Source organism: Seriola lalandi, unplaced genomic scaffold (genome assembly GCF_002814215.2).
Source record: "Seriola lalandi dorsalis isolate HSWRI2012SDOR001 ecotype SW California unplaced genomic scaffold, Sedor1 jcf7180002054980, whole genome shotgun sequence".
In the NCBI taxonomy this organism is placed as follows: Eukaryota; Metazoa; Chordata; class Actinopteri; order Carangiformes; family Carangidae; genus Seriola; species Seriola lalandi.
In genome coordinates this window covers 32,259-55,193 of record NW_019525530.1, presented here as the reverse complement: position 1 = coordinate 55,193, position 22,935 = coordinate 32,259, and the positions used below count along the sequence as shown (strand labels likewise).

Below are 22,935 nucleotides of genomic sequence, written 5' to 3'. Positions count from 1 at the left end.
CATGTCTTGAGCTGGTGTTACCCACACACCTTATTTCAGTCCAATCTATCAAAAAACACATTCAACAAACCAGAGACTTCAGGAACAGGAAATGACATTTTTGGGGTTTCAGGAATCACTCCTGCAGAACTCCGTCAGGTCTTTTGACCAAAGAAGTTCACTTGAAGTTGACGCCACCTCATCTGGGATGATTCTGTACTTGAAGTTGTGTCTAACATCAGGAACACACAGCCTGCATTGCGTGTGTGTGGTGGCTGCCATCACCAAGCTGCTGCAGAGAATCATGCATGTGTGTTCACACCAGCTGCATTGCTGCTACTCCATCTCTTGACATGGAGCTCACAGGCTATTTAATGTTGGATTTTCTCTTCATTATAAATTCATTTGATTTATTTTTTTGACAAAACTTCAAAAGGTCAAACTGTTTTTGCTGCGAGATGCGTCGTGAACAATAAGCGAGGCGCCAAATATGTCAATCATGCGACGCAGCCACGAGGCGTGTCACACCGGCAGTGTGTCCTCTCTAACCTGTTAACATGGCTGCCTGAATGAAAACCAAGAAGTTCTGCAGCCGCAACAGTGTGTTCCTGGCCTAAGTCGGCGAAGTCATTAACCAGAATAAATGGAAACTTCTGAGTGGGTTGTTTAAACGGCTTTCTCTGCACAGAATTCTTGTTATTTCACGTTGGGATTACTGTAGACCGCCTCTCTCTCCTGTGCTACTGTTGCCACCGCTGCTTCAATTCTGGTTCTCTGATGTACTTCTGAAAGATTTCTGTTGAAATAAAAGACCATTCAAATTCCACCATTGTATTAAAATAGTTTTATAAAAGTTTAAAATCAACAGTATCATAGAGAACCTGAAGAGTTACCTGCATGAAGTGTTTGACATTGTAAAGTAATGAAGATGTCAACTGAAAAAATGCCTACCAATCATTTTTAAAAAGCATTTATTGATAACTCATTGACCACACCCTGGCCTTGGCTGGCTACCTGGATTTCACCTTGATCATCTCTTATTTCAAACAGAAGTACAAAACAACAACAATAACTGGAGCAGTAGCGTAAACTACACAGAACAAAAGTACTGCACTTAACCAAAATTACAAACGTTACCAGTGCAACTGTAAGCATGTGTGCCTGTGTTCAGTGTGTCCCAGTAAACTGAAAGGCAGGCTAAAGTATCAAATCCAAAAATCAACATGGAGACTGAAGACATGTCTCCAGAAATAAACAAAGTATTTTTAGTCTTTGGCCTAAAGTCAAACAGGGATGTAAGAGACAGACAGACAGCTTCAGCATTCAAAACAGGAACTCCTGTACAAAAATAAAAACATCCTCTGGCTTTGAGTAGTGGCTGTTAACTCATTGGAACAAAGAAATACAACATCTGAGGTCTACTGATGTCTGAGACCAGCTTCCCCGGGGTGCATTCATTTATCAGTTCATGCTTACATCACTCTTACATTCACACAGCCACACGTGCATCCACCTTTACATATCGTTTGTTCTTTGTTACGTTTACAGCATGTCGTCGTCTCCTCCTCCGTACATGTCGGCCAGTTTCTTGAAGCGGGGCCCCCACTCGTTGAGGCAGTCATAGTCCTGGTCACCGCTGCTCGACGAGTTCAGAGAGGAGAGGCTTCCCGCGTCTGAGCCGCCGCCCTCGTAGTCAAACACCAGCAGGGAGTCGTAGGGGGGCGCCGTTGGGTCGTTGTCAGCTGCCTTCAGGTTCTGAGGGAAGAGCAGGGGATCATTAATTAAGTGAAATAGTCTACATCACTGAGAAATATTTGTAAATGGAGAAAGCGGTTGAAAAGGACCTAATTTAAATATTAGCTTTTGTATCTTTGACTCACGTCATCAATGAAGTTGCCGATGTCCTCTGGGTTGGCAGGGCGAGGCCGGTACTGAGGAGCCGGCATGAAGTTTGGCACCACATCGTTCCTGAAAACCTCGGGCCGGTTGTCCAAACCACGGTGGAGAACGCTCAGGTCATAGTCCTGACAGGAAACGCATGGTCACACATGAGATACTGCTTCCTCCATTTTAACAACGGCACTGGTTTATGCAATAATCCACGTTTCTTTACATGATCTAATGTCAAACTAATCCACACTCCTCAAATGAATATGACAGATCTAAGAAGGATATTATTTTGATGGATCTGTATCTTCACAAAGAACATGTAGAAACAAACTTAATTTCTAATTAGAACTGACTTGGAATCATGAATTTAAACTTGATTTAGTGTCGTCCAACTTTAAAGCCATCAAACACACTGTAGCAGAACCACAGGTATCAACCTGCTGCCTATATTACCCATAATGCAACTCAGCAACTGACAACTCTGGTCAGAGATTCTGGTGTGTTCTGCTTGTAGCGACTAATGTATGTAGCCTGCAGCAAAGATGAGGGGGGAAGGGGCTACAGAGGTCTGATCAGATCACTTCACTCTGACTCGAGTGACATCACTTGAGGATGTTTATCAGACGTCACACAGTTCCCTCTGGAGACACTAAAGACTTTAATCTGTATGTACATATGCAGTGGCAGGTTTTAGTACCTGTAAGGCTTGATGTGAGTTAAGAACGACTTCAGGGACACATGAGAAAAGGGATGTTTGAAAGCTGTGTTTGCAGTTACCTGATCATCCTCTCCGCCGCCCTCCTCGTCATAGTAGTAGATGTTGTCTCTGATGTCGTTGTCCTGCAGCAGAGGCTCCTTCTTCTCTACTCTTCTCCTCCTGATGAGCAGCAGCAGCAGCAACACCAACACTGAAAGAGAGCAGAGCTTGAGTCAGCACTGAGCCGAGAGCTGAGCCATGGTCACTGCTTGATCAGTGTCACTGTTACACTGGGTCACATGTTCCTTCATCTACATGAACACACACACTGTAGATTCATGTGATTCAGTCCCACACACACTGTCCTGCTACAGCACCAGGTGTGGATTAATCCACCACTGAAAACAGTCCTCAACAAATGTACCACTTCAGAAGTCTTAACCTTAAAACTGCCTCAATTCGTGGAGCAGTCAGTTTTTTATGACAGCCATATGCAAAGCAAACATTACACAATCCTGACACTGACATTCAGCAGGTTTCAGCTCACTGAGCATCTCTGGCTGCAGACAGCTGCTCTGAACAGTGTCCTACAGACTGAACAGCAGCAGGTCAGTGTTTTCAGTGAATTGAAGTGAAATATCGAAACCAAAGCTTCATGACTTCTCTTATCATTTTCATCTGCAGTCCCTGGGATGATGATGATATTCCATATCTAACTCAAATCAAACATCAGACTCACTGAGCAGCAGCAGGATGCCTCCCAGTATTCCCAGGACTGTGGACAGGCCAGGACCACCAGCAGTTCGCCCTTTGCAGACAAAGTCTTTTCCAGTGCAGTCACACACTTTGGCCTGGAAAGTGTTGTCCTGCTCCAGGCCCTGGTTGTCTGCAACCCTCAGGACCACATTGTAATACCCAATATCCAGCTTAGTGTTTAAATTCAGGATGATGCCCGTTCCTGCAACAAAGAGGAAAATGGTTTAAAATTGACTTTGTAACACCTGCATTCACAGAAGTCTTCATAGTGGAAATCTCCACAGGCGTTGGTTACTGTCATGCTGTGTATTGCCTCACTAATCATCCAAATCTTATACCTGACTAAACATATTGAAAATTTGAAGCTTATTACAGCCTAGGAGGAAGCGCCACCACCATCCATGTGTTCAATTCAAATATGAACTTCAATCACCTCCTGGTGGTTGTCTGCCTCCTCCACTCAGACTAGTTTCAGGTCACATCCCTGTTTATCCAGAGTCACAGAAAATATGAACCACTTGTGTGAAATTTTGTCATAATGCAATGTGTCTTGAGTTATGGATAAAAAATGTTTTGTGAGGTCACATTGACCTTGATCTCTGACCACCAAAATGGGATCAGTTCATCAATCAGTTGAAAAGGCTGCAGTTGCAAAGTCTTATGAAGGTTCCTAGTTCTGTCAGGGCATTGCTGAGCTATCATATGTACGTCTGGATGGACAAATAACCTGAAAACAATATGCCTCTGGCTGGACGTAAAAATATTAACATAACACCAGCAGTGAAGAAGACTATGAGCATCACAAAATTTGTATTCTCTTTCTTGATCCAGTTACATTGACTTCTAAAAACCTTAAAATAATGACTGGTGTTTCTCCTGGGCCTGCATATCTGACTGGATGACGTCAGTTAGAGTTTGTATTCTCAGTCACGTATTCATCGTGTACGTACTGGTGTCATTCATCTTGGCAGTCCAGTTGGCCTTTGTCATGCCGTGTAAGAAGACTGCGTATGGAGCAGCGAAGCCTGGTCCATCTTTATCCGTCACTGTCAGCAGCTGAGGAGCCGGCTCTTTGTTACACACCTGAGGACACACAATGTCAGATTCAACCTTCTGATCATGCACACCAGTGGCATCTGGTTACCTTTACGTCTGAGGTCAGAAGTTTATTACTGATTTGACTTTTCTGGCACATTTGAGATCACACAGATCACAGAACCAAAGACCTGTCAAACCTGAGCTCAACACACGATAACTGTGAGAGGAGACACACCTTGATCAAACGCTCCTCAATGATGGGTGCGTTGTCATTGACGTCTTCAAGCTGAATGATCAGAGTTCCAGTTCCTGTGGCTGGGACCTCATCTGGTGAGTTGACAGACACACAGGAGGAGAGCAAAACACTGAATTCTGAATCCATATTTACATTAATGTTTGGCTTCTGAAAATTTACTCTTAACTGGGCTAAAAGTAAAGAGTCTTTTTAGTGATGAGGACACACAAGTTCATTTGAATGTTTAAAAAGTGAAACATGAACACAGCAGTGTCCATGAAAAAAAGAGGACACAATTAAAACCTTAATCTCACGTTAGTGTGTTTCACCCACCACTGTCGTAGGCTCCAATGAGAGCTGTGTATCTGTTGTCCTTGACGAAGTGGGACTCTCTGTCCATCAGGCTCTTCACCTTGATCAGACCCGTGTCCTTGGCAACATTCAGCCAGCCGGCAGGGTCACTGATTATTTTATACCTGGACAGTCACGGAAGGAAATCGTGTAAATGCTGGGCAACAAGCTTATTACAAAATACATGCTTCTTCATGTCCATCATCAGATACTGTGTAATCAGTTTATGTTTATTATATAATGAACATGTTCTTTGTATTTTGGACATGGCGGCAATTTAAGATGAAAACATATCATTTTACTTTTGTTTGGCTGAATGCTCAGTTATTTATCAGGAAGTCATAGTTCAGGAAATCCTGAAAAACAGGTAACATGAGGAACTTAACTATGACCTTTGTTTTATCATCACCTGAGGTAAATCCCCCATTAACAAGTTGCTGGATACCAGCAGCTACTGACTGGAAAGGTCTGAACAGGAACTATAGGACCATCATCATGAGGCATAGCGTGCAGACATTTGACCTAAGGTAACCTGTATTTCTGCTGTTTACCTTGTGACTGTTACTACAAAACAAGTTACAACAGTTATGATTATAAACCACTGTATTGTGTTTTAGCCTCTAAAAAGGTTTTAAAACTTGTTTAAAAAGGTGTTCTTCGAATTAGACTTCCCATTTCACGAGTACATGAACATGAACAAAAACAAAACCCCTGCACTGTTTAAAGGGCGTTTTTCAGTGTGGTATTGAAAGGGTATTCTTCTCAGAGTTTGACCTTACATGACTTTCTGTTTGCGTTCAGTATCAGGATCTGAAGCGGTGTACTGCACCACATCACTGTCAATGGCGAGGTCCTCCCGTTTGGACACAATCTTCTGTTTTGGATCAAAGACTGGAGCTTCATTGACATCCTGCACATTCACCACCACCGTGGCGGTGGAAGTGGGCAGTGGAGTAGCGAAAGGAATGTCATTCTCCACTACAACCAACAGAGTGTGCACTTTGGCCTTCTCAAAGTCAAGACCCTGGTTGGATGGAAGAAGGACGACATTCATTAATTTATCAGATTATTCTGCTGCACAACTAAAACCCTAATTCATTCTGAACTTTTAAGATGAAGTCACTTAAACACTAATTAGTATCACAGAAGTGTCATCTATGAAATAAAATATCACCGAGCACTTTATTAGGAACACCTGTACACTTCCTTTTTCATGCAATTATCCAATCAGCCAATCATGTGTCAGCAGTTCAGTGTCTAAAATCCTGCAGGTCCAGAATGAGGAAAACTGTGATCTCAGTTACTTGGAGGATAACATGATTGTTTGAGTCAGACAGCTGGTTTGAGTACGAACAAAAGCATTCAGTGAGCAGCAGCTCTGCAGAGGAAACACCTTGTTGATGAGAAGTCAGAGGAGAACGGACAGACTTCAAGTGAGCTGTTCCACCGTGGCCATCTTGGCAGTGTCTGACTCCTCCCCTAACTGCATATGTTCACCCACCTGTCACTCAAAGAGGCCACACCCACAATTATTCATAACTTCAAACCTTAATAAAATGTAAACGGGTGAGTTGTATAAACAGTTGTCATGAAGGAGGAAATTAGCTCTAAAGACCAAAACTGTTTTTGCACCAGGCTGTAAACATGTTTATTTCTGCTGTAAAGTTGGACATTTTGACATGGGAGTCTATGGGGATTGACTTATTGGAGCCAGACTCTAGTGGCCATTATAGGAACTGCAGCTTTTAGCACTTCACTGTTGGCTTCATTTTTCAGCCCTGGAGGTTGGCAGCATGAATGTGCAGCTGACAAATCTGCAGACATGATGTGATGCATCATGTCAACATGAAGCAGAATCTCAGGAAAAGTTTCAACATCTGGTGGATCCATGACATGAAGAACAGGCTGCTTTGCTGAGAGGAGGAACTACCCAGGATTAGTGTGGTGTTACTAATAAAGTGCTCAGTGAGTGTATCACTCAACTTTAATATTGTGGCTTGTTTGAGAGTTTGTGCTTTGCTTCCTACCTTGACAGTTGTGATGATTCCTTCCTGTTTGTTACTTCCTGTCGTCACGTTGAAGAATCCTCCAGAATCACCATCAATAATCTTGAACTTCGCGTTCCAGGCTGGGGAGAGTGGCTCATCACCATCTGTTACTGACATCGTAATGACCAGAGCGTCCACTTTGTTTTCTGCTACTGTTGCCTGATACTGTGAGAATGCAAGGGAGGGATGTGTTAAAAAGTGTGAGAGTAAAGCAAAGTAAATAAGGACTTGAAAGGGCTGTTGGCACAGTGTGCACACTAACAAGTAAAATAATAAGTCTATTTGGCCTTAATTGGCCCCTCTAAAATCAAATGGATCTTTTTAATAACAAGTGAGTGTATTGTTAAAGACCCAAAGATTAGTCAATCATGCCATAAACTTCCAGGACCAAAACCAAGATAGAATCAAACTTTCACTACAAGGTAAAATGGATGAGTAAAAAGTAAAAAGGATGAGTCCGTATTTCTTAAAAAGTATTACATTACCAACAATGATTATAATCAGCTACATTCTCCAGACAACCTTTTGTTTGACTGTTTGCTAAGCCCAGCCTCCAAGTCACTGTCGCTGTGCCTGTCAAGTAGGGATCGACCGATATGGTTTTTTCGAGGCCGATGCCAATTATCGGTTATCAAGGAGACCCATAACTGGTATTTGGAACCGATATGCCAACACAAAACTACTGCTGAATAAGGACACTCACTGTGGCTTCTAGGTGTTCCTATTATGTTTTACACCCCATTTATATCAGTGAAAGTAGGCTGAATAACAGAAACATCTCTGTATAATGTAATACACCTACACACACTACATCCTCCACAATGATAATCAACAACTGTCTAAAACATTCATTTTTTTATACTGAACATTATAACCTCCATGAAGGAGGATTTACTGCATGACTGTTGTATTAGACTACATTAGTTTTAGCTAGATGTTCCTAATAAACTGACAACTGAGTGTACATTAGTAATTATCGGTTGTATGCACAGACTGCAAAGAGTCTGACTGGAATTAATTGGTTGATTTCAGTGATGTCCTCACCTGTGAACTAATTCACCTGGCAGCCTAAAGATGCTCTTTGATTTAATAGTTCTATCATATTAATATTATGCCCAAATAAGATGATTTACCCCTTCCCTTTTAAAATATAACAAGGTAACACGTTTACTCAGAGATATTTTATTTAAATTTTTAAGTTAAAAAACCCGCCCCCCCCCCAAAAAAAAAAAACATAACGATGATCCGAAAATGCTGAATATTACCACTGATCCCTACTGTCAAGTGTATTATTCATGTGCCACATGTATGTATAATGGCAGCAGATTTAAAATTGGAATTAATGGTCATTTTTCAAAACACTGCATACTTGATTTCAGACAGAAGAAAATTTTCAGTAGGTCAACATTGATTTTAATGGCTAAGATGACAACTGCTGCTCACAGATTTGAACCAGCATGGGGCCCTTTCCTAAAATAACCCGTTGCCTCCTAAGTAACAGTTGGTTAGCTAAAACTAACGCCATGTGGCCCCTTGGCACTAAAGGTAAAATTAGGTTACAGCTAAGTGTAACATTAGTAATAAATGAGTATAAACGCATTGTTTAATCAATTCCTTGCAATTTGGGTGTTGTGTTTTTAGAAAGGTGGGAAAAATATATCTGATATTAGAAAATATTCAAACATCGAGTATAACTCTTAATACAGCCCAAAGCACACAGCTTCAGCATGCTGAGAACTAGCCATGGCGGTAAGCTACGATTGAACAATTGATCTTCGGGGAAGAGGTTTAACAAACAGTAAAATTTACAGTCACAAGTGTGTTGTACTTACAGAGTTGTGAGAAAATATTGGGGCGTTGTCGTTGCTATCCGTTACGGTGAGGATTACTTTGGAAGTTCCAGTCAACCCCTCTCCAACCATGTCTGCTGCCTGTACCTCCAGAGTGTACTTGGGGTATTTCTGTTGGTAGAGACATACAATGACATTAACTGATCAGCTGGAAGGCTTAAACATTGTGCTATCATTTTCTGAGCATAAACCCCTAAATCTATGCCAGGCCCAACATACTGATGAAAAGGTGATACTTAGTTTTTCAGCACACAACTAGTCCTGCACTTTTGTGCTATTGAAACCGTTCAAGTATTTCAACAGTTAGGTGCGAAAGCACAGTAAGACAGGGAAAATGTTTTTAAATTCTTACCTCTCTGTCTAGCCCACCAGCATTGACTCTGATGACTCCAGTGACTGGATTGATGACAAACAGGAAGTCACTGGGCAACAATGGATCCTGTCTCAAAATACGGTAGCGGATATCAGAGTTGTCAGAATTTGGCGCGTCAGCATCTGTGGCCGTAACTGTAATCACCTCAAAACCTGGACAGAGGGAATCCAGAAGAGTAAATTAAGTACATTTTAGGCCTAACGTATCAAGTACCTTTATGAACCAGATTATGCTCTAACAAGGTATTTGATCAAGCCAATCCAAGGCTAGCATGGAAGTCCAACAACAAAACACCACTCTGGTTAAAATCAAGCAGATCATCTTCCATACCACCCCCCTCCAGGTTTCTCCATCATTGTCAGCATGAGCACTGAACTTCCTCAGAAGAACTAGAGTCCCCAGGTGGTGCCCGTTCCAGTAAGACCATGAAGGCCTGATACTACAAACTCGGGGGGGTCATGAGGTGACAATTCATGAAAGATCAATGACCACTTTGTGACTGTATCATCTGATCTCCGGCCGCTTGTCGTGGACAATCAAGTGAAGAGAGGGGCAGAGCTGTAAATTGATCACCACCTGGTGGTGAGTTGGATCAGATGGCAGGAGAGGTGGCTGGACAGACCTGGTAAACCCAAACGAGTAGTGAGGGTGAACTTGGAACAATTGGCTGAGGCACCACCTTCTCATCCGGGGGGGGGTGGGCTATATAGGGCCATTAATATGTTAGTTTTCTTTTGAACCTAAGAATGCTCCTGGTGATTGTGGTGTGCATGGTTTGCCAGTTTGTCTTTTCATTGTCTCGAGAGAATCATTACATCCCCATATAGTAGACTCAAATTACCCCCAAAATATAAAAAGTAGTGTACAATCAATGATCACTGAGTGAAGCTTGAGTTTCCCTTTTTCTTTTTTTGTTAACTCCATTTCTATTTCTTAAAAGTTTCAACCATTTTTTTTTTTTTTATAACAATCTCAACACATCACAATTGAACTGCTTTAATACCTGTTCTACTTGTTTTCTCTTATCTCCTACTTCCCCCACTTATTTCTCTGACATTGTCTCCTCTCGTTTCTCTGTATCTCACTCACTGACTCGAGTCTCAATGGTTGGCTGAGTGGCAGCATGAGACCAGTGACATTAAGGCTACTCAATAAATCATAGGTTATAAATGCAGGTAGATCGGTGCCTGGGTCCGGATCTGGACCCCGGTCCGCCTATCAGTGACCTCTGGGTTAGAAGTTACATTAGAAAAAGTTTCATTCAGGACTGCCACATCCACTATGTAGAAGGATCAGGTCCTGGATCTCACTACATCAAAGTTTAGGACAGACATTAGGAGCTATATCCAGCTCCTTTCTCTGTTTAACTTGAAACACAATGTTGAAAACCAACCAACATATTTTTCAGACTAAGTAAACTGACAGTACCATTTTGTGAGGCCTCAGGAACTTCTCCCAGGAAGGTATCTTGACTGAAAACAGGTTTGTTGTCATTCTGGTCTATTACATTCACTACTATATCCATAGGCTCCTCAGCATTTCCTGCACCTTCTGCCACAGCATGAGCTTGAAACTGAACACAGGAAAACACATTTGAATTACAAATACTGTACATGCAAGAATAACTCAGTCAGATGCTTTCATTCCATCTCAGTAGAACATGTGTACAGATGATGTGATACACATTCCAGCCACTGGTTTTACACTAAATCACTGATGTGCATACATTTCCCATATTTCAAGCAAGACACAACCATAAAACATGAAGAGAAAAATGGCAGAACCTTTTGAGGAGATGCAATGTATTAAAATGGCCTCACAGACCACCACTACATCGTTGCCTCTTTCTTAAGAGGTACATAATTACAACCTCCTCCACCATTGCCATGTTGTGAGAACATTTGAACTGAGCTGCCCTCTAGTGGATATATTGCTTAACAACATGCCATTGTAAATGATTCATGGAAGTACATGGGCAGTGACGACTACATCGTTTGAAATGGATGCATCTATTTCTGTATGTAAAAGGAGCATAAAAGAGTGGAGTAACCGTTGTGTTCTTGGTCTCCTCCCTGACCAAGACTTTTCTTGCCACAGTTACTAAGGACACTGTTCTCCTGGGAACACTCAAAACTTTAAAATGGTTTTAGACTTTGGCCCAGATCTATGACTCACAAAATTTTTTTATCAGAGGAGTCTATTGAAAGCTCCTCGGACTCCAGTGTGAATTGTGGGACCTTATATACTAAAGTGTGAGTCTTTCTAAACTATGTCCAATTAATTCAACTTGCCAGAGGTGGACTCCAATGAAGTTCTACACATAAAGGATTATTAAAACTAACAGGAAGCACCTCACCACAATTACAGCAAAAGATCTGAATACTTTTGTTAATAGGATATTTAAGTGTCAGATTTTTAATAAAAGTGAAGAAAAGCCTGAAAATGTGTTTTAACTTTCTTATATGCTGTTGAGTGTAGATGGATGGGTTAAAATTACATTTTCTTCCTTTTAAAAGTTAAGCTACATCACAACGAAGTGTGCAAAAAGTGAAAGTCTGAATACTTTCTGAAGCCACAGCAGAGGTTGTGGGTGCAAGTTGGCAACTAGTAATTCGGTGTACTTTTACATTTACTTCAGCAGGAAATTACTTTTGAGGGGAAACAGGGTACACATGTTCTCAAGGATGGTTTCCTATGAGTCCACGACTGATCCAGAAAAATGGACACAAAGTGTATAAAACTGATAGAAGGGGATCTTACATTGTACTTGGCCACCTGCTCTCTGTCCAGTGGCTGTGTGACATACAGAATACCAGAGTCTCTGTCCATGGTGAAAAGGCCAACAGGAGGTTGATCTGCTCCTGGACCAGTGATGCTGTAATGGATCTTCTTCACTTTATCTTCATTAGAGCGGATCTGGACAAACACCAAATGTTAGTTATACCACTCTCACTCGCTACAACCATTCTTCAGCCATTGTTGTATGAAATTAACTCTGTTCAAAATCAAATTCTCAGTCATAATGGGCTGTGGTTCAACTTACTTGAGATACTTTAAGGGGATAGGGTCCTCTGTCATTCTCAACAACAGTGAGGTCAGGAATAACCCAGTCTCTTTTCCTCCTCCTCAGCCCATCACCAGACTTGGGAAAGTGTATTACAGGCACTTGTGGCTCAGTTGCACTCTAGGAAAACATGCACACATTTAGTCAGTAAGGGGTTAAATAGTATAACACTAATGGAAACAGATCAACTCCAATCTTATAGTAGGCATTGACTTAATCTTCAAATGCTCCATCAGATAACCATGACCCCGGTACTGTCCAAGGCGACTCCTTTCAAGGGGCAATTTCTCCAGTTATTCTCCCATCCTCTGCAGAAATGCGCAAGTATTAACCAAAATCTGAGGCTTAGCCTATTCATCATTATGTGCCATCTTTTGCCTTTGCTCAATTTGCTGTGACCTGAAACGGGCTAGAGGCCGAGTGTAACATTAGTAATAAATGAGTATAAACGCATTGTTTAATCAATTCCTTGCAATTTGGGTGTTGTGTTTTTAGAAAGGTGGGAAAAATATAATTGATATTAGAAAATATTCAAACATCGAGTATAACTCTTAATACAGCCCAAAGCACACAGCTTCAGCATGCTGAGAACTAGCCATGGCGGTAAGCTACGATTGAACAACTGGTCTTCGGGGAAGAGGTTTAACAAACAGTAAAATTTACAGTCACAAGTGTGTTGTACTTACAGAGATCTGAGTGAATTCTGGAGCGTTGTCGTTGCTATCCGTTACGGTGAGGATTACTTTGGAAGTTCCAGTCAACCCCTCTCCAACCATGTCTGCTGCCTGTACCACCAGAGTGTACTCGGGGTATTTCTGTTGGTAGAGACATACAATGACATTAACTGATCAGCTGGAAGGCTTAAACATTGTGCTATCATTTTCTGAGCATAAACCCCTAAATCTATGCCAGGCCCAACATACTGATGAAAAGGTGATACTTAGTTTTTCAGCACACAACTAGTCCTGCACTTTTGTGCTATTGAAACCATTCAAGTATTTCAACAGTTAGGTGCGAAAGCACAGTAAGACAGGGAAAATGTTTTTAAATTCTTACCTCTCTGTCTAGCCCACCAGCATTGACTCTGATGACTCCAGTGACTGGATTGATGACAAACAGGAAGTCCGTGGGCAGCAATGGATCCTGACTCAAAATACTGTAGCGGATATCCGAGTTGTCAGAATTTGGTGCGTCAGCATCTGTGGCCGTAACTGTAATCACCTCAAAACCTGGACAGAGGGAATCCAGAAGAGTAAATTAAGTACATTTTAGGCCTAAAGTATCAAGTACCTTTATGAACCAGATTATGTTCTAACACGGTATTTGATAAAGCCAATCCAAGGCTAGCATGGAAGTCCAACAACAAAACACCACTCTGGTTAAAATCAAGCAGATCATCTTCCATACCACCCCCCTCCAGGTTTCTCCATCATTGTCAGCATGAGCACTGAACTCCCTCAGAAGAACTAGAGTCCCTAGGTGGTGCCCATTCCAGTAAGACCATGAAGGCCTGATACTCCAAACTCGGAGGGGGTCGTGAGGTGACAATTCATGAAAGATCAATGATCACTTTGTGACTGTATCATCTGCTCTCCGGCCGCACGTCGTGGACAATCAAGTGAAGAGAGGGGCAGAGCTGTAAATTGAACCTAAGGATGCTCCTGGTGATTGTGGTGTGCATGGTTTGCCAGTTTGTCATTTCCTAATGTCTTTTCATTGTCTCGCGAGAATCATTACATCCCCATATAGTAGACTCAAATTACCCCAAAATATAAAAAGTAGTGTACAATCAATGATCACTGAGTGAAGCTTGAGTTTCCCTTTTTCTTTTTTGTTAACTCCATTTCTTAAAAGTCTCAACCATTTTTTTATAACAATCTCAACACATCACAATTGAACTGCTTTAATACCTGTTCTACTTGTTTTCTCTTATCTCCTACTTCCCCCACTTATTTCTCTGACGTTGTCTCCTCTTGTTTCTCTGTGTCTCTGTATCTCACTCACTGACTCGAGTCTCAATGGTTGGCTGAGTGGCAGCATGTGACCAGTGACATTAAGGCTACTCAATAAATCATAGGTTATAAATACAGGTAGATCGGTGCCTGGGTCCGGATCTGGACCCTGGTCCGCCTATCAGTGACCTCTGGGTTAGAAGTTACATTAGAAAAAGTTTCATTCAGGACTGCCACATCCACTATGTAGAAGGATCAAGTCCTGGATTTCACTACATCAAAGTTTAGGACAGACATTAGCAGCTATATCCAGCTCCTTTCTCTGTTTAATGTGAAACACAATGTTGAAAACCAACCAACATATTTTTCAGACTAAGTAAACTGACAGTACCATTTGTTGAGGCCTCAGGAACTTCTCCCAGGAAGGTATCTTGAGTGAAAACAGGTTTGTTGTCATTCTGGTCTATTACATTCACTACTATATCCATAGGCTCCTCAGCATTTCCTGCACCTTCTGCCACAGCATGAACTTGAAACTGCACACAGGAAAACACATTTGAATTACAAATACTGTACATTAGGGGTGGGCGATATGACGATATTATATCGTGAAGGATTACAACGTGAAGACGATCTTTGAAAACTGCAGAGATCGTGGGATCGTCTAGGGCACATTCTATAAATTGCAGTTCTATGCTGATGCACTGACGCACCAGACGTATTGACGACGTCAACCTGACCGACCAATCATAGCGAATTACGGGCAGTGACGCGCTTTCCTACCCGCCTCCTTGTTTGTGTGTGTAGCGGTAGCACATGGAGAGCGATGGCTGAAAGCCAAACGGAGTTGGTTGCTAAAAAAAAATTCCACCTCCATTATATGGAATTGGTTTGGATTTTCCGCAACTGATCAAGCGCAAGCAAATGTAATTTGCAAAGTTTGCACAGAAATGACTGTCAGTAATGTCTTTGATTGATATTTTACTTTCTGTTACTACTTTTGCAAGAGTGCACTTTATTAGAATGTTGTTGGTGTTTACCTTAAACTTTACGTTGTTTGGACATGCAGGCAAAACTGCCACTATTTGAAATAAAATCTGCCACTACAACGCTGCCTCTTTCTTAAGAGGTACATAATTACAACCTCCTCCACCATTGCCATGTTGTGAGAACATTTGAACTGAGCTGCCCTCTAGCCCTCTGCTTAACAACATGCCATTGTAAATGATTCATGGAAGTACATGGGCAGTGACGATTACATCGTTTGAAATGGATGCATCTATTTCTGTATGTAAAAGGAGCATAAAAGAGTGGAGTAACCGTTGTGTTCTTGGTCTCCTCCCTGACCAAGACTTTTCTTGCCACAGTTACTGAGGACACTGTTCTCCTGGGAACACTCAAAACTTTAAAATGGTTTTAGACTTTGGCCCAGATCTATGACTCACAAAAATGTTTTATCAGAGGAGTCTATTGAAAGCTCCTCGGACTCCAGTGTGAATTGTGGGACCTTATATACTAAAGTGTGAGCCTTTCTAAACTATGTCCAATTAATTCAACTTGCCAGAGGTGGACTCCAATGAAGTTCTACACATAAAGGATTATTAAAACTAACAGGAAGCACCTGACCACAATTACAGCAGAAGATCTGAATACTTTTGTTAATAGGATATTTAAGTGTCAGAATTTTTAATAAAAGTGAAGAAAATCCTGAAAATGTGTTTTAACTTTCTTATATGTTGTTGAGTGTAGATGGATGGGTTAAAATTAAATTTTCTTCCTTTTAAAAGTTAAGCTACATCACAACGAAGTGTGCAAAAAGTGAAAGTCTGAATACTTTCTGAAGCCACAGCAGAGGTTGTGGGTGCAAGTTGGCAACTGGTAATTCGGTGTACTTTTACATTTACTTCAGCAGGAAATTACTTTTGAGGGGAAACGGGGTACACATGTTCTCAAGTATGGTTTCCTATGACTCCACGTCTGATCCTGAAAAATGGACACAAAGTGTATAAAACTGATAGAAGGGGATCTTACATTGTACTTGGCCACCTGCTCTCTGTCCAGTGGCTGTGTGACATACAGAATACCAGAGTCTCTGTCCATGGTGAAAAGGCCAACAGGAGGTTGATCTGCTCCTGGACCAGTGATGCTGTAATGGATCTTCTTCACTTCATCTTCATTAGAGCGGATCTGGACAAACACCAAATGTTAGTTATACCACTCTCACTCGCTACAACCATTCTTCAGCCATTGTTGTATGAAATTAACTCTGTTCAAAATCAAATTCTCAGTCGTAATGGGCTGTGGTTCAACTTACTTGAGCTACTTTAAGGGGATAGGGTCCTCTGTCATTCTCAACAACAGCGAGGTCAGGAATACCCCCTCTTTTCCTCCTCCTCAGCCCATCACCAGACTTGGGAAAGTGTATTACAGGCACTTGTGGCTCAGTTGCACTCTAGGAAAACATGCACACATTTAGTCAGTAAGGGGTTGAATAGTATAACACTCATGGAAACAGATCAATTCCAATCTTATAGTAGGCATTGATTTAATCTTCAAATGCTCTATCAGATAACCATGACCCCGGTACTGTCCAACGCGACTCCTGTCAAGGGGCAATTTCTCCAGTTATTCTCCCATCCTCTGCAGAAATGGGCAAGTATTAACCAAAATCTGAGGCATAGCCTACTCATCATTATGTGCCATCTTTTGCCTTTGCTCAATTTGCTGTGACCTGAAACGGGCTAGAGGCTTGAAAATTGCTACCATAACTGGAAATGATGTGCTAATGCTTCCCACTGAATATGATTACAATCAGCCTGATGGTGACGCTATAATTGACAGTCAAAAGGAAAACATTTGAAAGGCCACTGGTCTCACTATCTTTAAACTGAATTAATCTACTGGACTTTCCTCGGCTTTGTGAAGCCTGAAACATGCTTGCCGTCGTAAACCCAGATTCTGTTTTTATTTGGACAACAAAGAGTTTATTTCTTCATGCGCCTTCAGCAGCGTCTCTAATCATACCTCTGTGGAATTAGCTGAGTCCACTTCAGTTAGGTGGTGCTGATGTTGGTGGTGTCTGTGGTCCCCATGGTGATGCTCAACATTTTGGTGGTGGTTCCCATGGTGGTCCCCATGGTTTGCCCCATGGTGGTGCTCAACATTTTGGTGGTGGTCCCCGTGATGGCCCACATGGTGATGCTCATGGTGGTGCCCATGGTGCAGTACCTTGACTGGAACAGTCATTTTGCGACCTTGCGAGTCCCAGGAGTGGATGAAAAAGTCCAGGTGTCCTTCATGAAGAGCTACAGGTCTGTTTACCTGGAGGGAAAAAAACATCAGTGAAGGCTGAAATGCTGCTAACACTGCATGTCTTAAGAAAGCTCCCTACATTAGGCAACACTGGTCAAGTGAACCACTGGGAGAGTCATGTGACGATGATACTCATCACCAGTATGTTTAGGGTAGATTGACAAGAGTGATCATAGTTACTGTAGAGACTGTTCTAAATCTCTAATAATATAAATCTCAAAATGTGCTGTAGGTAAATAAAATGATGAGAAATCAGGCACATGTAGGGGTCTCTCTGATGGAGGAGGATCCTGGAATCCACATGGGTTATTTTCACTATAATGATGAATGATGTTCACCCATACTGCAACTCTCTAAGAGTCCAAGCTATGTTTTGTTACTGCAGATTTGGCTGAAATCCACTACACTGTATTTCAGAAAGAGCGAGCCAAGGACTTTTACATGCACAATTTACATCTTTTACATCCCTCCCCCTCCTCTTACTTATTTATTACCCAAACACACCCATTATTCAAACTTCTATGAGTAAACATCAGAAATTGTGATTTTGGATTCAAGCGTGTCAAATTGTACTCACCGACAAAATGCCATCTGTCTGTAATGAAAAACGACTATCGTCACTTCTGAACAGAAACCTTGTGCGGTCAGTGCAGTCAGTGAAGCCCACTGGGATTGGACAGAAGAGAGATTTATCCATTACAAATGCAGAACTGCCAAGAATTCATTGGCAAGTCTTCAGCACATGAACAAAAAATGCACACTGGATAAAAAAGCTACACTAACGAGCCGACGTCAGCTCATCATAAAAGTACAAAAAAACTTTTGGAAACCTAGTGTCCACAGAAGACTGACACAGGTCTCACAGGGACTTTACTTTTACATAAGTTTAACTCATTATTTGAAGCTTTGGCCATGTTTAATATGGACATCTGACAATCTAACATTATATATGACAGAAAATAAGGAAAAGCATAAAAGGTCCCCTTTAATTTCAATGTGACCTAAGTTGTGCAATGTGTTGTAACACAAACTCATGACAGCTACACTGAGTGGGTTTCTGTTCGCACTCGAAAAAAGGACATAATGCTGGTACATTAACAAAAACAAAGTTACAGCAGTGGTGCATGAGCTTAAAGTGCCGCACTTATCGAGAGAGTAAAGAGGGAGACATTGAGGCTACGCAAACATCAAATTTGCTTTACAATGGAATAAATAGTTAAATTACGTCAGTGGCAAGTTACTTAATGAAACATTAGGTTGGTCGAGAATTAAATATAAATGTGTCACAATCAGCGGTGTAGCGGTGACCGTTGGGCTTTCAGTGAAAAGTAAACAAACAGGCAGCAAACCGGCTTCAGTCACTGTCACATTTAACATTACATTATGTTGCTTCCTCACATCTGTGTTGAATAAACTCTAGGTATGGCAGATTAATATGCCAGGTGTAAAACACTAACTTAATACTAGTGGTAGGGGTGGGCGATATGACAATATTAGATCGTGAAGGATTACAACGTGAAGACGATCTTTCAAACTGCAGAGATCGTGGGATCGTCTAGGGCACATTCTATAAATTGCAGTTCTATGCTGATGCACCGACGCACCAGATGTATTGACGTCGTCAACCTGACCGACCAATCATAGCGAATTACGGGCAGTGACGCGCTTTCCTACCCGCCTCCTTGTTTGTGTGTGTAGCGGTAGCTAAAACAAATTCCACCTCCATTATATGGAATTGGTTTGGATTTTCTGCAACTGATCAAGTGCAAGCAAATGTAATTTGCAAAGTTTGCGCAGAAACCGTTCGTACGTCCGGTGGTAACACGATGAACCTGTTTAATCACCTGAAGAAGAAGCACCCCAAGCAGCATGCTGAGAGCCAAACAGCTAACAGATAATTCAGGTTATACACATTGCAGTTTGATATTTTTTGTTCAAAACTGTTGCACTAAAAGAGATAACCACAGTCACTTTAGTTTGTATTTTTGCGTTTCAATAAGCTATTTAATGTTTTGATAAATAAATCCTGTTTAAATGACTGTCAGTAATGTCTTTGATTGATATTTTACTTTCTTTACTACTTTTGCAAGAGTGCACTTTATTAGAATGTTGTTGTTGTTTACCTTAAACTTTACGTTGTTTGCACATACAGGCAAAACTGCCACTATTTGAAATAAAATCTGTTAAGAAATTGTCTGTTTTTCTTTTTCCAATTTAAGATCGTGATAAAATCGAAATCGTGATTGTATTTTTAAAAAAAATCGTGATATGATATTTTTGCCATACCGCCCACCCCTAACTAGTAGCTGTCAAACTTGCAGCACTTTACCTTTAAAAGTGAAATATTGACATGGATGTTTACAAAGAAAAGGGCACTTATATTCAATTCCAAAGGGAGAAATAGACTCTTTTTTAAATCTTTAACTATTATTTTTTACTGAAATAATTTGGTTGCTGTAATATTTCTGTTTGAAAAAGCAGCATTAAATAACATTAAAATCTGAAAGAAGAATGCTCATGTGATTTAATACACTGGTAGTCTTGATAAATAAATGAATGAATAATAATCGTGAAACTGTGATTCTTCCTCAGACAATAATCAAACCTTCAAAGTTGATAATCGCTGCAACCCTAGCTGTGACACGTTTTACATTTATCAAAAAAACTGTAGCTCCTGTGATTTGGATATTGCACTTGGCCATATTGGGATTTTGATTACATTTCGATTAATTGTTCAGCTCCAGTTACAAGCTGCAAGGATAAGCTCATTATCATCATCACCACTTAAACTCTAACCTTGCTCAGTAACATCTGTAAGCAGCAAGATGTTACTGCTTTTCTCCTCCACGCCACAGCAGTTTGAGTTATTTAATTAATCAGTGCAAACATATCACTTGACTTCCTTATATGAAGATATACCATGATATTTAGAATTCTTTAAAGTATGACTTTCAATACCATCAAAAACATATGCTCCTTCTAGTAAACTGGCATAGACGCTCTATTACTGGCTGTTAGGTAGTGCACAACTCACACCACCAGAGGTCAGTCATGATATAGAGAACTGGTAGAACAGGCTGAGAGAGCTGGTGGGTACAGGACTCTGCTGCAATGACGTGGGCATGTAAGCAAATATTTACTGTCGATAGTGAATGTAGTTATGCTGAGCGAATATTCAGCACAGCCAGAAAAATAGTCACCCCACAACACTGCAGACTAAAGGCAGACACAGTAAATATGCTAAAGATTTAATTAGATTCAATTTATATTTATATCATATTTTTCTATCTTGTTCAGCCAACAACTCCAACATGACTACCTTTAAATTAACACAATAGAGTGTGTGTTTCATTAACCATCTTTATTTCATGCGTACAGCAATGAATGATGTGAAAGTTGAAGTTGTTGAAGTTTCAAGTATTCCTGTATTGATGGGAAAATTGATTTATTACAGCAGCCATGAGAAATGACTGGCGCTGTTGTCATTTTGTGATATTATCATTTAACTTTACATATGATTAAATATCATACATGTGTGACACTGACTTGTCCTTCATTCTCCTTTCTCCACAGAGGGAACATCTCACTCAGTAGACTCAGTACCCCCCCCCCCTTCTTCCTCTACCTACCTAAGTTCAGTCTTACTCCTACTTGCTGTCTCAATCCATCTGACATCAATGTTTTTCCAGTTTTTCCATTACAAGGTAGATCTCAACTAATGTTATACAACTCTTTAAGCTGCAAACAGTAAAGTGGAAACCTAGTTCAATACAGCTTAAGCTTGTGTTAAATGGACAAGCAAAGACACGAAAATCAGTTGAGTAATTAATGAAAATGATAGCAGTGGAAAACTTGCATGATCAGACAGATATGGCAGTTTCATGGCAGTGAAAGAAAAGACCTTGCAGTAAACTGACACAAAAATAAACATCAAGTGCTCTGTTTCTTTGTATAACTGACACCGTTTGAAGAGCAAGATCTGCAAAACAGGCTCAGGGACATTGTTTAGCCCTGCAGATAAGAGTATTATATGAGGTGCAGCGAGTGCAAGCTGAGACGTGAGGTTGTTTTGGCTTCGTGTGAAAACTGTGCTCACAGTTATTCTGTAGAAGGCCATCTGAGCCAGAGCAGCATTTTACAGAAGCTGAGGAATTTAATCTATGGCTATAATTTGGGTCTAGATGCTTCCATAGCTAACAAATAGCACACAGTTTCACTCAGGTCTGTGTGGATTGGGGCAATGAGTGAGAGCAACTTCCTGGATTGTTCTTACCTCTGCCCAGTCTTAAGCCCTTCCTCAGGAGCGTTCTGGCCACTTTGAAAATCAACAAATCCGTCTCAAATCCAGGTGTACATGTTGGCTCCTCAACAGCAACTGAAGCTGAGGCCTAGGAGATGAAAAACAGCATTTCCATTAATCATATGCCAGATGTATAGAAAAGGTGCATTCAGTAGGGATTCTACTGGACAACAATGGCATTTCTTAATTACAACACAATTTCTACAATTGTTGTTGACAAGTTGAAAACACCACACAATGCCACATAGGGCTGGAATCATTTTTTTTTTTTTGTTATAATGAAATGTCTTATTAAACCACAAAAATATTAAATTCAAAATGATAAAATACAGAGAAAGCCAGAAAAGCTGCTGCAAATGGTCCCATTTAGCAAAGTAAAACTTCTGGCCCAACATATGCCTGGGTCCTCGGCCCGAGTCTGACCCATATACTTCCACATCTGGGCAGATTCTGCTTGTTATTGGCTGTATTGGTCGAGATGTGGAAGTAGCGTTTGTCAATCATGGTGTATATTGGGCAGATTTGGGCCGTGGAACCGGGTGTATACAGGGCCAGAAAAAAACAGGCATGTGGCCCAAGTATTGGCTGGATTTATTTTTTGCTATCTGGAACTAGCATACTTAGCATTTTCTTTTTATTATGTAGCAATCGATTCAACCATGTTTACTCGTTTCAAGGTCCAACAATCATTTAATTCTGAATTTTGAGTCTATAATTCTGCATGGACACTGCTTTCAAACACAACTACTACAACTCGTATAGTTAAGAAACTATATCAACACACAAGTGTAACAGATCGATGTGAACAGATTGTGTTCGAACAAATCGAAACGTGTTGGAAATTTGAAATTTAACCTGCCGATGACGACATCAACAGAACAAGGGCGAGGCCCGCGAACATCCACCAACTCCTGACTCCTCTAAAAATGGTGATTTAAAGCTGACTTTGAGTTGTGGTTTGACATGTTTAAATAACTTGGAAATTATTCATGATTGAAAACCTTCTATTCAAACTTTACATTCACGAAGCAGCGCTCTGTTAAAATACTATTTGACCGTCGACGTCCGCCCCAACCCCCACCCCCACCCC

At 41.0% G+C, this 22,935-nt stretch overlaps 1 protein-coding gene across 1 annotated transcript in view; it reads right to left on the bottom strand.

Annotated features, from left to right (window-relative positions):
• Positions 1–808: 808 nt before the first annotated feature.
• The window catches only part of LOC111647048 (B-cadherin-like), a 22,651-nt gene continuing 524 nt past the window's right edge, over positions 809–22,935 (bottom strand). Inside the window, exons 2-23 of the mRNA XM_023396656.2 lie at positions 21,819–21,933; positions 18,123–18,211; positions 17,258–17,554; positions 16,548–16,685; positions 16,265–16,420; positions 14,625–14,769; positions 13,338–13,510; positions 12,968–13,096; positions 12,261–12,401; positions 11,978–12,133; positions 10,646–10,790; positions 9,197–9,369; positions 8,827–8,955; positions 6,974–7,159; positions 5,726–5,970; positions 4,929–5,071; positions 4,596–4,687; positions 4,273–4,405; positions 3,306–3,524; positions 2,647–2,777; positions 1,860–2,003; positions 809–1,734 (exon numbers count right to left, since the gene is read on the bottom strand). Coding sequence (XP_023252424.1) covers positions 1,522–1,734; positions 1,860–2,003; positions 2,647–2,777; positions 3,306–3,524; positions 4,273–4,405; positions 4,596–4,687; positions 4,929–5,071; positions 5,726–5,970; positions 6,974–7,159; positions 8,827–8,955; positions 9,197–9,369; positions 10,646–10,790; positions 11,978–12,133; positions 12,261–12,401; positions 12,968–13,096; positions 13,338–13,510; positions 14,625–14,769; positions 16,265–16,420; positions 16,548–16,685; positions 17,258–17,554; positions 18,123–18,211; positions 21,819–21,933 — 3,492 coding nt within the window. The 3' untranslated portion in view covers positions 809–1,521. The remainder of the gene's footprint in view (positions 1,735–1,859; positions 2,004–2,646; positions 2,778–3,305; positions 3,525–4,272; positions 4,406–4,595; positions 4,688–4,928; positions 5,072–5,725; positions 5,971–6,973; positions 7,160–8,826; positions 8,956–9,196; positions 9,370–10,645; positions 10,791–11,977; positions 12,134–12,260; positions 12,402–12,967; positions 13,097–13,337; positions 13,511–14,624; positions 14,770–16,264; positions 16,421–16,547; positions 16,686–17,257; positions 17,555–18,122; positions 18,212–21,818; positions 21,934–22,935) is intronic.